Here is a 16,910-nt window from a genome sequence, read left to right as displayed (position 1 = left end):
CCCCCCCCCTTCTGTTAGATAAAATGAATGGTGTGTGCTGCTGTGCCGCTGCACCCAAGCCCCATTATAATGGTGGCACTTAGTCTGGATCCCCCCTTCCCAAAATCCTGGCTACGTCCCTGACTATTATTCCAGGTGAGATCTGACCAAAGCAGAATAGAGTTGCACTATTACTTCCCTCAGTTTAGACACTGCTCTCCTATTGATGCCTAGAATCACATTGGCTTTTCTAGCTACTGCTCCCAACTTGCTGCAGTTCCATACTTGCTTTACCTCCTCTCCCCCGAAATAAAAAAATCCATTCATTTTCTCAGGTTGTGCTACTGTTTTCTTTCTGGGGACTGGTGCATAAACTGTCTGCTAGGTTTTTCCTGTTTTTGCAGTCAGCAAGACCTCAGGATGGGTGTGTTGTAGGTGCGTTCGGGGAGAACCGGAGGATGCCTCCTGGCTTCTATGATCGCTCTTCCCACTCCGTGCAATTTTTGGTGGAACATACAGGCAGTGGCTTGACAAAGTGTCCCTGCCGATTATTTTGGATCTTCCCTTGATCATATTTCCCTAGATCAGTGGTTCCCAACCTGGGGGTCGGGACCCCTTTGGGACAACCCTTTTACAGGGGTCACCTAAGACCATTGGAAAACACATATTTGCATGTAGCAATGGAAATAGTTTTATGGTTGGGGGTCACCACAACATGAGCAACTGTATGAAAGGGTCACAGCATTAGGAAGGTTGAGAACCACTGCCCTAGATGCAGCATTTAAATTTGTTCCTTGCCCTTTGCTTATGCAGATATGGTGCCCCCTTAAAATCTCCTGCTGTTTTCTCTTGATATTTCTTCTGAAATGGCACCTGGCCACTTTCTTCCATGGAGAAATGTAAGGTACTGCACTTAGGGCAGAAAAAATGAAATGCACAGATATAGGATTATTGGGGATACCTCGCTGAATGAGAGTTATATGTGGGAAAGGGATCTAGGAGTCCAAGAAGACCACAAGTTGAACATGAGTCAACAGTGCGATGCAGCAGCTAACAAGGCCAATGCAATTTTAGACTGCATCAATAGAAGTATAGTGTCAGATCAAGGGAAGTAATAGTGCCACTATATTTTGCTTTGGTCAGGCCCCACCTGGAATATTGTGTCCAGTTTTGGGCACCACAATTCAAAAAGGACATTGAGAAACTGGAACCATGTGTCCAAAGGAGGGCAACTAAAATGGTGAAGGGTCTGGAAACCATGAAGCCCTATGAGGAACGACTTGGGGAGCTGGGGATGTTCAGTCTTGAAAAGAGAAGGTTAAGAGGTGATATGATAGCCCTGTTAAAATACTTGAAGGGATGTCATATTGAGGAGGGAACAAGCTTGTTTTCTGCTACTCCAGGGAACAAGACCCAGAACAATGGATGCAAGCGACAGGAAAAGAGATTCCAGTTCAACATTAGGAGGAACTTCCTGAGAGTAAGGGCTGTTTGACAGTGGAACATACTCCTTCCTCGGAGTGTAGTGGAGTCTCCTTCTTTTGAAGTCTTTAAGCAGAGGCTGGATGGACATCTGTCAGGGATGCTTTGGTTGAGAGTTCCTGCATGGCAGAATGGGATTGTACTGGATGGCCCTTGCAGTCTCTTCCAACTCTATGATTCTATGAGGGAGGTGTCCAACCTCTTTCTGAATACATCCAGAGAAAGAGATCCCACCACCACCTTTCAGTCGGGTCTATTGTCAAACTGCCCTTTGCCTTGAGAAGTTCATTGTAACGTTCAATCCAAAATCTACTCTGTTGTTGTTAACTGCCTTCAGATTGACCCGAACTCATGGCGACTCTGTGGATGAGACATCTCCAAGACCTGGTCCTGCTCTGGTCCTGCAAATTCAAACCCATGACCTCCCTAATAGAGTCTATCCATCTTCTTCTCTTTCTACTTCCCTCCACCTTCCCTAGTATTATTCTATTTTCTAATGCATCATGCCTTCTCATGATGTGTCCAAAGTATGTCTCTGTTTGATCATCTTGGCTTCCAAGGAGATATCAGGCTAGAGCTGCGTCCGAACCCATTTGTTTGTCAATGCATACATTCTCAGTGTGGTTCACACAATAATGAAACAAAATAACAAAAGAAAATATTGTGACAACATTTGAAAAGCTTTGAAAGGGAAGTTTAAAACCAGCCATAATAAACGTTCTGCCCTTTGGAGAGCCAAGCGTGATGAAATGGTCAGAGCGTCGGACAAGGATCCTGGGAGACCAGGGTTTGAATCCTTACTCATCCGTGGAAACCCATTGGATGATCTTGGGCAGGTCTCTCTCAGAAGGAGGAAAAGGTGATCCCCTTCCAAAGAAAAATCCTCAAACCTTGCCAGGAAACCCTGTGATAGGTTCTCTATGGGGTCACCGTAAGTCAGAAATGACTAGAGGGCACACAACAACAACAGCAGCAGCAGCAACAACACTATACAAAGGGATCTTGTAGCAACTTGGCAAGTAATGGAAAGGAAGAAGTTGGTTGCATGAGTTTTCATAACAGACAGTGTGAAAGGATGCAGCTGAGCCAGAGAAGAATGTCTTGGTTGGGTAAGAAGCCTAGACTTCCTAGAACGCAAATCTGGACCAGGCCATCAAGCGGAAATAAGGACTGAATGATAAGGTATAATTTTGCCGCATCCATGTTCACATCCATGTGAACCCATAGATAAAAGGCAGTACTAAGGACAATACGGTGGAGAAACGTTGCTGCAGGTGTTTGGAAGAGTCCTGCTGCCTCCTAGTGGCAGTTCCTAGGAACTATTCCTTAACACTTATCAAAACAGCCTCAGCTCATATCATGGATCTCACCGCTAGAGGCACACTCTTGTCCCTTCCATCTTCTATCAGAAAGACCTCCCATCCATCCGTCCCTCCGTTCCTCCGTCCGTCCGTCCGTCCCTCCGTCCGTCCCTCCATCCCTCCGTCCCTCCGTCCCTCCCTCCATCCGTCCGTCCCTCCCTCCGTCCGTCCCTCCGTCCCTCCGTCCCTCCGTCCTTCCCTCCGTCTGTCCGTCCGTCCGTTTGTTTGCCTAACTCCATTTTGTCCTGCAACCTGGTGCATATTTTAGGAAGCATTTCAGTGTGTCCAATGCACAGGGGTACCGGTAAATACACATTATATTGCAAAGGGATCTCGCAGCTCCTTTGAGACTCACTGAAAGAAAGGGGTTGGCAGCATGAGGTTTTGTAGACGTGAGCCTATTTCCTTGGATTTGTCTCCAAAGATGCATCTAAGGAAGTAGGCTCAAGTCTACAATTGCTCATTCCACCAACTTCTTTCTTCCACCGAGTCTCAGAGGTGCTACAAGATCCCTTTACAGACTGATTTTACACACCAACATGACCATACCTTTGAATCCTGCACATTATATTGTCTTTTTCACAGTGAAGGCCTTTAAAATGCTGCAGCCATGATTCCTTAAGAACTGTTGATGTTAGCCATAGAAAGATAGCAAACTCCTGGAGGAGTCTAGCTATGAATACTATGTTCTGGATAGTGTGTCCTCATAGTAAGTTGAACAAACATCACCGTAGGTCTTCTTAAATCCTTTCAGAATTGCTGGTGCCATTGTCTCTCTGTTGTACTTAACCGTACCCCACTTTCTGGAATACCAGTCCAGCATCTTCTTAATCCTGAAATGGTTTCTCACATCTGCCAGTCCTTGGGTCTTAGAGAAAAATGACAAAGCAGCACGTTGAATAATAGAATCATAGAATTGGAAGAGACCGCAAGGGCCATCCAGTCCAACCCCATTCTTCTTCTGGATGAAAAGGAGCCATTGCTGAGCACCCTTTGAGTTCGGACGGTCAACCAATGACAAATCCATGTAACAGTTGCCTTGTCTAGTCCACATTCTACAAGTTTGTTTGCATTGGCCCTTGATGGCTTTAGAGGAGGAAAACCTTGGGCCATCAGACGCATGCAAAACTCCATAAGGTGAAGACGTAGGTTGGACCACATGTCACCAATATGTCACTTTGACCTAACCTATCCAGATTCCCGAATGACCTGTATGTAGTTTTGTCTGATGCCCAGATCCAAGGAAAGGATGAGAACTCTCAAAGCCTACACTACCTGCTACACGATCATTATTCAGCTGTATCTTACAAGTTCATGCGTGGCAAACAATGGAAGGCATCCACACAACCAGCCAAGAGGTAATTTCCAATATACTTTACTATTTCTAGGTCATTAGCCGAGTGATGTGTTCATGCTTCATGTGTGGGTGGTCACCTGCTGCCTGCCTGTCTGCCTACCTGACAGAATAGAATTGCCTTTGGCAATACCTTTCACACTGCCTCATTGTTGCTGTGTGGTTAGAGCATCCCTTTCCATTGACGGGGAACACCTATCAATAGCTTCCAATAGTCTGGCAGTCCCTAATGCAAAAAGTCACTGCCGCAACGGTTGCAGTATTGGCAGTCATGTGGCGCCATGTTCTCCTCCTCTCCCCCCACTTCCCCATACAATTCCCAAGCAGACGGGTTCACTTGTTTGTTTTGTATTCCTTTTATTTCCTTTTTAAAAATGTAAATACCATTCCCTAAACTGAAAGGCTGCATTAAAAATATAAAACAAAATACGACATGTTGCATAGGGCAGGAAGACAGGGTTAAAGGGGAGTGCGATGGCGGAAGCAGCCCCAGTTGCACAATCGTGACGACACGCAACAATGGCTGCTCATGGAAACAGTACCTTTGCACCTTTATTTATTTGTGTGATTGCAGCAAGAATGAGCCTCGTGCGACAAAGAGCCAAGTCTGCTTCATCCGATGCGTGGCCAAGGATAGACCTTTCACCGACATAAACAAGAAGGTTGTGTCTGTGTATGTGATTAGCAATAGAAATGCAAAACTTGTGGGTATGGTGATGAGGTGACAAGTTCAATTTTAATGATGGATGGTTGTGGGACCAATGGGGATGGAAAGTTATGGCATAAACACCATGGCGAGTCAATAACCATTTGAACGGTGGAGAGAGTTATTGGAGTGGAGTGTGATACTGTCTAGGAACCAGAAAAGAGATGTGATAAAATGGGCAAGAGATAACCCAAATGAGGCTGGGATGTTCCCTATGATCCTTGGAAGGACAGCTATCAAGGAACTAGACAAGGCCCTGAAGTCACAGAATCATAGAATCCTAGAGTTGGAAGAGACCGCAAGGGCCATCCAGTCCAACCCCATTCTGCCATGCAGGAATTCCAAATCAAAGCATCCCTGACAGAGAGCCATCCAGCCTCTGTTTGAAGACCTCCAAGGAAGGAGACTCCACTATAATCTACAAGGAAGGAGTTTGTTCCACTGTCAAGCAGCCCTTCCTGTCAGGAAGTTCCTCCTAATGTTGAGCTGGAATCTCTTTTCCTGGAGCTTGCACCCATTGTTCCGGGTCCTGTTCTCTGGAGCAGCAGAAAAAAAGCTTGCTCCCTCCTCAATATGGCATCCCTTCATATATTTAAGCAGGGCTATCATATCACCTCTTAGCCTTCTCTTCTCCAGGCTAAACATCCCCAGCTCCCTCAGTCGTTCCTCACAGGGCAGGGTTTCCAGACCCTTCACCATTTTAGTCGCCCTCCTTTGGACACATGGCTCCAGTTTCTCAATGTCCTTTTTGAATTGTGGTGCCCAGAACTGGTCTGGACACAATATTCCAGGTGGGGCCTGACCAGAGCAGAATGCAGTGGCACTATTACTTCTCTTGATATAGACACTATACTTTTATTGATGCAGCCTAAAATTGCATTGGCCTTTTTAGCTGCCGCATCACACTGTTCACTCATGTTCAACTTGTGGTCCACTTGTGGTTTAGGTTTATCATTAAATCCTAGATTTATCACTAAATGCTAAAGTTGGGATTGCCCATGCCATTGGATTTCCCATTTCTGGTTACGGTTGTGAAAAGTGGCGACTGAAGAAAGCTGAGAGGAAGAAAACCAAGTCCTTTGACATGTGGCGCACTAAAAAAGACCAATGGATGGATCCTAGAGCAAACCAGGCCCAAGCTCTCCTTAGGAGGAGAGATGACTAAACTGAGGTTTATCATGAGAAAACAGGACTAGCCAGAAAAGACAATGATGTTTGGAAAGGCAGAAGGCAGTCAGAAAGGAGGAAGACCACATTCCAGGTGGATATATTCACCTTACGTCAAAGGCGACTGACAACAACAACAACTACAATGGCAAGGTCCTTTTAAAAAATAAGAACAAAAAATATGCTACATCTCTAAAGACCTTGTAAAACTACAAAATACTCAGGATTTCCATAGGAGGGAGCTGCAGCATTTAAAGTGGTGTCAGACCACATTATTTGTTGCGTTGATGCACCCTTTGAGGAGAGCAGAATAAAAAGAGGCATTTAGGTGGGACACTCAAGAAGCCCCCTTTGAATGCCTTTTCCTCAAATCTTCAAATCATGAAGATTTTCATACCTGGCATAAACCTCGCTCCAACATGGCTCTATCGTCCTGAAAAGGTGGAGCAAGTGTGCATGTCTGAACACCTGGTGCGCTTCCTCAATCGTCGGTCCCTCTATCATCCCTGAATCGTCTCAAGGGGAGCAGATTTCCTACGAACGCAAACCTTGCATTCATATAAAATCCGCTCCCCAGGAATGATTCAGGGATGCAAAGACAGGAGCAACGATTCCCTGATGATTGAGAAAATGTGCCACACATAGACATGAGCGCTTCTTCCACCTTTTCAGGACGATTGAGCCCCATTGGAGCGACATTTATGGCTGGTATGGAAAGCCTCATAATTTACATCCCTTGCAACTGGATGCACCAAAATACTCTACCCCAGTCACTGTAGGGCTGTGGGGTTATACATCAGCATTGCAAAGCTGCAGTATAGGGAGGGAAGCATTGTCCAAGGAGATACTGAAAGTGTATGTCACCAACAGGATTCAAGCCTGAATATCCTGGATATTTTCCTCCATGGTTGAGCAACGTCAAGTTCTCTGTACTTGAACCCTGCTTTATTTACATGCATGGGTTCAGTTTGTACATGGAAGGTGAGATGATATAGGAAAACAAGGTGAAATCTGTGAAGAACTCATCCGCCTTCATTTTCTGCTCCCACGCTGGTTCACAGTAACTCAGCAGGCAGACAATGCAAAATTGACAGGGACTCGTTCTCATTTCCGTGTCAATCTGGTGATCTTAGCACAAGAGCAGAGATCAGAAAGGGAGGGACAGAGGTGTGGCTGGGAACAGATTATACATTCTTCCTTACACTCCCCGGCATTGCTTTTCGAGAAGGATCAACTTATGGAAAATCCAAGTGCAATCATATAGGAACCTGAGTGACCTGCGCAAGGCATTTTGTGGTGCAATAACAAACTGGTGCAGAAGAGGGAACTGTAGCAATAGTATGGATGAACAGGTGATGAGTACATAACCAATAGTCATACTGTATATTGCATTACGCTGTTAGCTGTCAGTCTTGCTGTGGTTAATTCAGCAAGAAAAAAAAAATCTTCATAATTAACTTTACCTGTATACAAGGGAGATAAAGGTGATAAAGGACTGATTTCCCAACTACTCCTCCGAGGAACATCTCTTCCTAGGCTACAGAGATTGATAGTCCAGAGGGAAAGGGATCATTAATGTTATAAACCAGTGGTGGCGAACCCAATAGTGGCACTCAGAGCCCTCTCTGTGGGCACACATGCCATCACCTCAGCACAGAGTTCGCCAGAGTTTGTTACTAGAAAGTCAGAGGAACATGGCACTTTGCGATATTTGAGTGGGTTTTGGTTGCAGTTTGGGCACTCAGTCTCTAAAACGTTTGCCATCGCTGTTATAAACGTTCTAAGAAGTGTATTACATGTTGGAAACTGCTCCGTGTGCTTGGGAATTCAAGGTATCCGTAGTCAATAGGAAACATGATTCCGTGGAATCCATCCTTCACATGATGCCACGTCACCGGCACCCCATTGTCATCGAGACGTTTCTTGTACAACAGCCCATCATCCCGGAGAACGTCATACTCACAGGTCAAGAGAAACGTTTCAGGGAGCTGACGGATAACATCATCTTCTGCTATAAGAGGAGAAAACATTGGGTTGGAGCCTTCTCGAAACAACTCATAAAGCTCTTGGCAAAACGGAGCTGGCTCTATCGGCACGTAGCCCCTGGCCTTAAATTCCTCTGGGATTAAGTCGGCACTAATCCATTTTTGGTATTTCACCCACAAATGCTTAGGAACGTGAGCGTTCTTCATGAGGCCTTCCGCATTCTCGTCCTTCCCGGTCAGGTATGTAAGACCAAATTTGATGGCCCGTTTCTTAAACAAGATGGGAATGGAATGGCTTTGCTGATAGGAAGGCAGATTGAAATCAATTCCCTGGAGGAATGGGTAGAATAGGATCTGGGCTCGTACCCTGGGCAGATCTTTCCTTGGCACCAGATGTTGGCAAACGGCAGCGGCAAATGTTCCTCCGCTACTGTCTCCGCAGACGACAATGCGATTCGGGTCGACTCCGTATTCTTCTGCATTCTTCAAAAAGTGTATGGTTGCGGTGCAGCAATCTAGGACCGGGATTGGGAAGGGATGCTCTGGAGCTAAACGAAACCTGAAACAGAAATATGAAATGGTCTGAATTCATAATTTTGCATTCTCTGGCACAGGAGGAGCAAGTTACTAAATGCTAAGTTCTTTTAAAGTTACCCAACTTTCCTTCTCTTCCATAACTAGGGATGCAATTCGTTGCGAAGTTTCTTCTCCAAGGTAGCAATGAACAATTTCAGCAGTTTTCTTCCTGCTATGTGAAAGTCTTTAAAAAGCATGCAGCTTTGGAAAGCTATTTGCAATCCAGGGCATATCCTGTGCAAAAGGTACATGTGGTTGCTTTGTGCTGGAAACAGAACTTCATGCATGGAACATAATATCTTAATGTGAAGATATTAATTTACACGCGTCAAACGACTCTTTCTGACTAGGAACAAGAGTGAATGTGATATTACTTACCCAACACACACAACCACAGAATCACTCCTCCGGGCAATGAAGCGGGTCACTCTTTCGTACGCATCTGAAAAACACACATTGTAGTTACGGGAGATTTTTCGGATGCATTGCACGACTATTTAAGAAGATGCGCTACTCCTTGATGAAATCTGTTCCTTAGAGAAGTCATAAAAACGTGATTGAGGCATCAGGAGAGATACGACTTTTGCTTTCATACATTCAGCTGGGTCCTTTTGCTTTCAGAATAAGAATAATTCCTTGACCATGAAACTAGAAACTGCAAAGGAAGGATCCCAAACTGGATCCCAAAACCGCACAGCAAGGAAGCACAAACAAGTTTTGATGGCTCACTGACAAATACTTTTTGGAAAACTTGATGCCACATTTGTCTCACAAAATACAACGGAAAAGCAGGGGCTCCTTTCTGAAAACTTACGGATGCTTCCAATCAAACCAACACCTCCATGAAGGTAGATCACGCCTCTTCTGTTCCCAGGAGATGCTCTTTTAGGCCAGTACACTCTCACTGGAATCTCATCAAAAACCAGATCCTTGATGATCAGCTTTGAGTTCTTCTTTGGTGGCACTCCATTAAACAGAATCCTCCAGACCTTATACTTCTGGCAAATGCCAAGTTTCTCAGGCATCACTCCCTATTTACAAAAGGCATGGGAAAGAATTCACTATGACATGCACTTAGTATTTATACCGTGTGAATGCTACTCTCGAGGCATGTCTACAAGGGCCAAAGGAAGAGTGACCTCTCTTAATGACCTGAGACCATTTCTGCACCAAATCCAGCCATCCCACCTTTAAACCAGATTAAAATAACTCACCTTTTGCCCCAGATTTTGCAGGAAAACCACGAGCACTTTGTAGCTATGCATGGTGTCCTTCTACGCACACATCCCCACTATGTTGGTCACTGCCACATGATATTTCACACTAATAATGTTAGCGCATTGCCCCCGGGGATGTGATGGGGTGGAACTAAAGGGAGCTGGATGGAAACGGAAGTGGGCCAGGATGCCATGCTTTTCATAGAATCATAGAGTTGGAAGAGACCACAAGGGCCCTCCACCCCATTCTGCCATGCAGGAAATCACAATCAAAGCATCCCTGACAGATGGCCATCTGAGGGAGTTTGTTCCACTGTCGAAAAGCCCTTACTGTCAGGAAGTTCCTCCTAGTGTTGAGGTGGAACTTCCTGAGAGTAAGGGCTGTTCAACAGTGGAATAAACTTCCTCAGAGAGTAGTGGCGTCTCCTTCCTTGGAGGTCTTTAAGCAGAGGCTGGATGGCCATCTGTCGGGGATGCTTTTGCAACGCTCAGGGAGCATCAAGCCAAAGAGGAGGACTGTTAAAGGTCTTTGAGGCTTTATCAGAAACAAGCTGCTAACCAGACACACCTGAACGCCTGCTGCCTGGCTATTTAGGCAGCTGGAGCATATCTGACCATCTTGAGGAAAGACTCTGTCTCTTGAACCTTTGCTTCTTGGATTGCTGACCTATCTTGGTTATCTGGAACCCTTGGCCTTGGACTGCCTTATCGACCTGCCTATCTGATATTCTGCCACGCCACTGCACCGCTGCGCACATGAGTGAATGGGGCTCCAGCATAGGCGGGACGGATCCCCGCATAAGGCAAGGGACCACTGTACCTCTTGTGATACTGTACTTAGACTCAAAGACTTTGTTACTTTGTTCTGGCTCTACCAGTAGGGCATTTGTTTGTTTGGAAACTGAACTGGCCTTATCAGCCATTTGTCCACTTTCCTGGACACCTGTTTCCTATTATCTAATAAGCTTATCACATTGTCCCCAGGGACGCGATGGGGATGGAAGGAAAGGGAGCAGGATGGGGATGGAAGGGGGCCAGGGATGCATTTTACCACACACAGGAACGCCACTGCCCTGGCAGTGGACGTTTTTGTAGACAACATGCAATTCTCATATTCAGCCAAAGCTGAGTTCTGCACACAGAAGCATTGTGCGTACTTCTGTTGTGCATTGATGTTCGGAGAGTAGTGCACAAGGCTTGTTTTACGTGTGTTTGCACATTGCCCTATGCTTTACACCCGATGCCACCACCGCCACTGGACATTTCTGATCTGTCCCAGAGGAGGCGATTTTCGGGAATGTTCAGAAACCTTCCCAAAAATCGCCTTCTCTGGTACGGATTGGGAATGGAATGGGAACTTCCGGCAGCAGCTGCATTCCAGTGTGCGCTAAAATGCATCCTGGCCCACTTCCGTTCCCATCCAGCTCCCTTTAGTTCCACCCCATTAATCCCCGGGAGCAATGTGATAAGATTATTAGTGTGAAATATAATGTTACTTCTCTTCCTTTTCTATTTGGTCTATTTCTTTGGAATAGATTATCTTCCTCAGTTACTACATCCCAATCACAAATTTAATCCACCAGGTTTCAGGGGTGCCTATGAAATCATATTTGCCTTCCTGTGTTAAGAGCTCAAGTTCATGCTGTGGGTATTAGAGAGTGATTGACTGAGATCCCACACTGTTACCATATAAGCAAATAATCACCAAAGGGCTCCCACTTTTATTATGTAATCCCTCTAATTTATAATGAGAATGAGCATGGTATCAAAATTTGGATGTTGAGGTTGTCTCTGGGAGGCCAAGGTTCAGATTGACTCTCAGTGACCTCTTGGAAGCACATGACAACAGTAACAACAAATGCTGGAGAGCGGCACAACACAACAAATGCAAACATTGGAAGCCAATGCTCATGACTTTCTTCAGGTGTAAAGCACAGGGCAATGTGCAAATGCAAGTAAAACAAGCCTTGCACACTATTCTCCGAACATCAATGCACAACAGAAGTATGCACAATGCAACACTAAGCTTTGGCTGAATATAAGTCACATTGTGGCGGGTTACAAACCGCCATTTCGGACGTCCTCAGGACGTCCCAGTTTGGAAAAGGGGAGTCTCTTCTAGACGCCCCTACTGCTATTACGGACTCTGTCCATAACAAATGGCGGTGGCCGTTCCACACGGCCACCGCCATTTTGACATCTTGGACGCATAGCGTCCAGACGCGTTGCGGTGGAAGTGACGCCACGAAAGCGTGCCTTCCGCGTTGCGGGACCACTTCCGGGGCCCAGGAAGGAGCGCAATTTCCGCGCTCCTTCCTCAGAGCATCGGGGAGCCCTGCGGTTTGGCCGCTACGGCTCCCAGATGCTGCAAGCGGCAGTGGCAGCAGACTGCCACATTTCAGCGGTCTGTAACCCGCCATTGTCTACAAAAAACATTCTGCATGGTTAGCGCAACTCATTAACACAACACTGGACATTGTTTTGAGACTCGGAGTGGGATTAGGATTTGCTAGGAGCCACTATGCATAGTTTGCAGTACTATTGCTGCCTGCTAATGAAGATGTAGTGCAAGTTAAACCAGCGTGTCGCTTTTATTTCTGACTATGGTTCCAAATGGAAGCAACGGTCAAACAAAGCAATAAAATACACTACCAGACACTTAAGGAGTCCTAAAACTGGAATCCCTTTTAACAGATGCAAATCAAAGGCTTCAGGCCAACACCAAAATCTGTGTCAGATGCATCCTTTCAGGGAGATATTCTCACCCGCACTCACTTAATAAAACAAGGTTTGCAGATGGCAGTGTATTTACAAGCACACAAATGAATAGTCGAATCTGTCTCAAAACCAGGGAAACTTACCAGTCTGATCATAAAAAAGGTAACAAAATTTAAGAACCGTAGTTTTCCAGATTGTCTGATGCCACTTGGAATATGTGTCCTTCTAATATCGTAATATATTCCCCATGCCAGTAGGAAAAATAGAACGCAAATGCTGATATAAGATGCCAACATACACAGAGCTGGACCAAATGCCATTCCCTTGGTGAAGGCGCATAGAAGGAGCCTCTCTCATCACCAGTGACTTCTGAGTCCTGCATTGCTTCAGTCTCTCTAGTTATAGCGAATTAATTCTCAGACGTGGCCTGACACCTACATAATTGTTCGTTGGGTAACACATTGGTTACTTCAGAAGGTGAATGCTATCCTTGAATTTTCAGCCTTACGCTGTTTGTCAAGGATGTCAACCCTTAAAAAGTTAATCAGTGTCACTGTTTCTCTGTCCCACCCTTCTTAATATTCTGGATTATGAAGACTTGGGCATTAACCAACACTTTTCTGCCTCCCAACTGCAGGATCAGGCTTAAATCTCTTCTTAATTTCATTGCATCATTCTTTAAGACATATTACCCTGACTAGATGGGTGAGTTCATATTCAGCACCCAAATAGAATTTGCTCATCTTCCACTTCCGTGGGAGAGGATGATTTCATACATATTTATGAAGACTGGATTGCTGTTTTGCTGCATGACGTACGGCAGCCACTCCCAGGAATATGAGGACACTAAAACTTTGAGTTAGACAAGGTTGGGATACAAGGGAGTGGGCTGCAAAGATCATCCAGCAATTCATTCCAATCACTCCAAACTTAAAATACTCCCCTAGCCTTTCATCGGGATAGAAATAGTAAGACCGGCAATGGAAAGGGCAGCTGTGAAAGAAATGGACAAGATACTGAAGAGCAAAGACATACAACTGAACGCCAAAGTCAGAATCATTCAGTCCATCGTATTCCCAATTACCATGTGCGGATGTGAGAGCTGGACAGTGAAGGAAGCAGACAAAGAAAACTAAGGCCCGAGACAGACAGGCCAAAAGCGGTGTGCCGCCACTGATACTAAGGTTCCAGAGCGTGCAGCAACCGCATGCTCTGGAACCCTAGCACATCACAGCAGCGGCCTAATGGTGGCTTCCTGTTCATATGGGGGCTGCCATCTTGACGTAAGCGATGCACAGCATACAGACATCGCTGAGCGTCGCTTACGTCACTGGCATGCCAATGGCGCACTCATGATGGGCGCCTTAGAAAGAACATGCTTTTTGCAGGTTCTTTTTGCTCTGGAGGGACGCTATGCGCTTTGGCTGCTGCGGTGTCCCTCCAGAAGAAAAACGGACGCCTCCAGGCCACCATTTGGGGGCGGTATGTACTGTGTCAAATCCCTTCATAATGTAGTGCTGGAAGACTTAGGATCCCATGGACAGCCAAGAAGACAAAGAAATGGGTCCTTGAACAGATCAGACCAAGGAAAGATGATCAAGTTGAGACTATCATAAGGCAAGGATCACTAGACAAAACAATAATGCTAGGAAAGGTAGAGGGGAGAAGAAAGAGAGGAAGATCACTGACCAGATGGAGAGATTTGACCAGGGGGGTTATTATGGGCAAGGGCTTGCAGAATCTGGGCAAGGCAGTGGAGGATAGGGATTTCTTGAAGATGGAGTTTATCACACAGGCCCTGGAATGGGCCTCTTGCATTAGAAAAGGGGGCATGATGGGAATGGAAGATGACATAGAAAACAGTTTACCGCACAGGAGAATGCCACCACCACCGGAAGTTCCCATTGTGTTCCAAATGTATTCCCCAGGAGGTGATTTTCAGGAACTGTTTAGAAGTGTCCCTGAAAATCAACCCATCTGGGACACATCCGGAATGTGATGGGAATATCCAGCATTGGCATTGGTGTTCTCCTCTGCGGTAAACTGCATTCAATGCTGCCTCCCGTTCCCATCACGCCCCTTTTTGTAACATAACAGGCCCATTCCTGTGCCATAAACCCTGATGTCCCGTCATACACATTATTGGTGCTAGCAGAATGGTGAGCTCTGATTTTCTTTAAGCAGTCCCATAGAGCTTCATGGTTGCAGGGGATATTCCTCTGGTCATGCGCCACTCTGACCATTTCAGCATGTCAATGGGGAGAGGTGCGTTGGCCAAGCCACCTTTCACCTTGCGGTGCCTCCAGGCTGTTTGCACAACACAAGGCAATCTCTCACCAAGATGCTCTGTCTCTTCCTAACAATAATTATTCTTGGTGCTGGAGCAAGAGATTTAAATCTCTGCCTTTCCTAGAAGTGAAATAAGCACACAGGATTTAGTATTGTCCAATATTAAACAAACTGTGCTGCAATTACTGATGGATTCTTTTAAGCGTGTGGATTCTTGCTGGGAGATGTTAACGCCATTCAGTGTATTACGACGGATGAAATGATTTAAATACAAATGACTTCAAAAAAACTTCACACACACAGAGCCACTGTTGTCGGATGAGGGTGTTGCCATGGCACAAGAGCATATGGAGGTAATATTTGGATATGTTATATTGAATAAAAATACAGCACAGCATAATAAGCAGGTGTATAAGTCATCACTGTATAGGACTAATCTAAGGAAAGGAAAATCAAGTAGGCAGACAAATAGGCAGCAGGTGACCACCTACGCATAAAAACATGAATAAATCAGTATGCTGATGATCTGGGAATGTTATTGTATATTGTAAATTGCCTGTTGCCTGGTTGTGTGGATGCCTTTCATTGTTTGCCATGTGTGAACTTGTAGGATACTGTTGAATAATGATGGTGTAGCAGAGTAGTACAGAGCCAGATTAGGGCTCTGGAGACCCAGGTTTGAACCCTGCTCAACTATAGAAACCCATAGGGTCACCTTAGGCAAGTCACAGTTAAGTTTATCGCACCAGTCCCTGTAACATTCCCATAGAGTCCCTGTAATGTTCCTTGGAGAAATGATATGGGAATGGGATGTTACTGTGTTTGATCATTTGCAGCATGATGATAACGGTATGAGAACACATTTTATCGCCCTGCATATACTGTGTTTTCGTTACTGTCGTCAAGATCATTCCCAAGCAGTTCTTATTTTGCACACACATTTTACCACACCTCAAAGTGTCCTCAAAATGGCCCCATTCTAGCACCCAGTGCCAAGCTGTTCCCATTCAGTGCTTTGGCTTGAATGGAAGTCTTCCAGCCGAGCCAAATGATGCGCCTCAGCACTGAATGGGAATGGCTTGGCACCAGGACATGGAATGGGGCCATTTTGAGGATACTGGGATGTGGTAAAATGCGTTTTTTCTTGGCCTTGCACAGGCTCAAGCGGCCCCTTCCCATGTCCATAATGGGGAAAAATGTGTCCAATTAGGTCCTCTTTCTGGGATGGGCGAGAAACACTATCAGCGCCAAATAGGACAGGAAGGGAACCCGGCTGTGCCATAAAGTATGCTCCGTTCTCGTTTAGTACCCAGAACGTTGCCAGAACGCTGTGCGAGAAACTTAAGTCTCTCACTGATTTATCACACTAAAGGGCAAAACAGGATTTAAACGAGAGTTAAACAGGAAATGTCATGTGATAAACATCAGCCATTTCCTGTTTAACTCTCGTTTAAATCCTGTTTGCCCTCCCGTGTGATAAAGCAGTGAGAGACTTAAGTTTATCGCACAGCGTTCTGGCAACGTTCTGGGTACTAAATGAGAACGGACCGTACTTTATTGCACGGCCAGGTTCTCTTCCATGTGCCATTTGATGCTGATAGTGTTCTTGCCCATCCCAGAATGTGATAAAGTGTGATAAAGCAGTCGGCCTCAGTCACATCATGTGGATCCACCACAAGTCTCATTACCTGATTATTGTTATTTTGCAGTTGGGGATGAAGGTAGGAATTGCAAAAATGCAACAAAACCAGGACTGAGGGATTTCCAGAGCCCTAGGCACATACTTGGGTAGCTATCAACTAAAGACATCTTGTATACCTACTCTGTTATTATCTGATCTTATTGCTGAGTTATATTACTCAGTAACATTATATTTCTATAGTGGAAATCTTTTCATGTATTGCCACCTAGTGACCTAACTGGGCAGTGTCATGGTCACTTCCCATCTTCCTTTTGCAAACTGAGATGCACTATAGCTTAGTAAAGCCATGAGGTTCTTTCATCACACTCTCGGTAGTGAAGCCTAGAAAAACACCCCCTGAGACTTTAGTGTGTGTGTGTGTGTGTGTGTGTGTG

At 45.4% G+C, this 16,910-nt stretch overlaps 1 protein-coding gene across 1 annotated transcript; it reads right to left on the bottom strand.

The window, feature by feature from the left end:
* Positions 1 to 7,818: 7,818 nt before the first annotated feature.
* Positions 7,819 to 12,863, bottom strand: LOC121937189 (arylacetamide deacetylase-like 4). Its single transcript, XM_042480152.1, has 4 exons — positions 12,689 to 12,863; positions 9,425 to 9,641; positions 8,989 to 9,052; positions 7,819 to 8,593 (listed from the first exon to the last, which is right to left on the bottom strand). Exons 1-4 carry the CDS (start codon positions 12,839 to 12,841, stop codon positions 7,819 to 7,821), a joined length of 1,209 nt encoding a protein of 402 aa, XP_042336086.1. The 5' UTR covers positions 12,842 to 12,863.
* Between the last annotated feature and the right edge of the window lie 4,047 nt (positions 12,864 to 16,910).

This window comes from Sceloporus undulatus, chromosome 7 (assembly GCF_019175285.1).
Source record: "Sceloporus undulatus isolate JIND9_A2432 ecotype Alabama chromosome 7, SceUnd_v1.1, whole genome shotgun sequence".
In the NCBI taxonomy this organism is placed as follows: Eukaryota; Metazoa; Chordata; class Lepidosauria; order Squamata; family Phrynosomatidae; genus Sceloporus; species Sceloporus undulatus.
The sequence above is the reverse complement of the archived record's forward strand: the minus strand, read 5'-3'. Positions and strand labels throughout refer to the sequence as shown.

Coding starts and splice junctions, on each gene's coding strand:
- LOC121937189 (XM_042480152.1), bottom strand. CDS start 12,841: ATGTTGGCATCTTATATCAGCATTTGCGTTCTATTTTTCCTACTGGCA. Junction 9,642..12,688: donor CCTTTTTTATGATCAGACTG/GTAAGTTTCCCT, acceptor TTTTGTAAATAG/GGAGTGATGCCTGAGAAACT. Junction 9,053..9,424: donor TGGTTTGATTGGAAGCATCC/GTAAGTTTTCAG, acceptor TGTGTTTTTCAG/ATGCGTACGAAAGAGTGACC.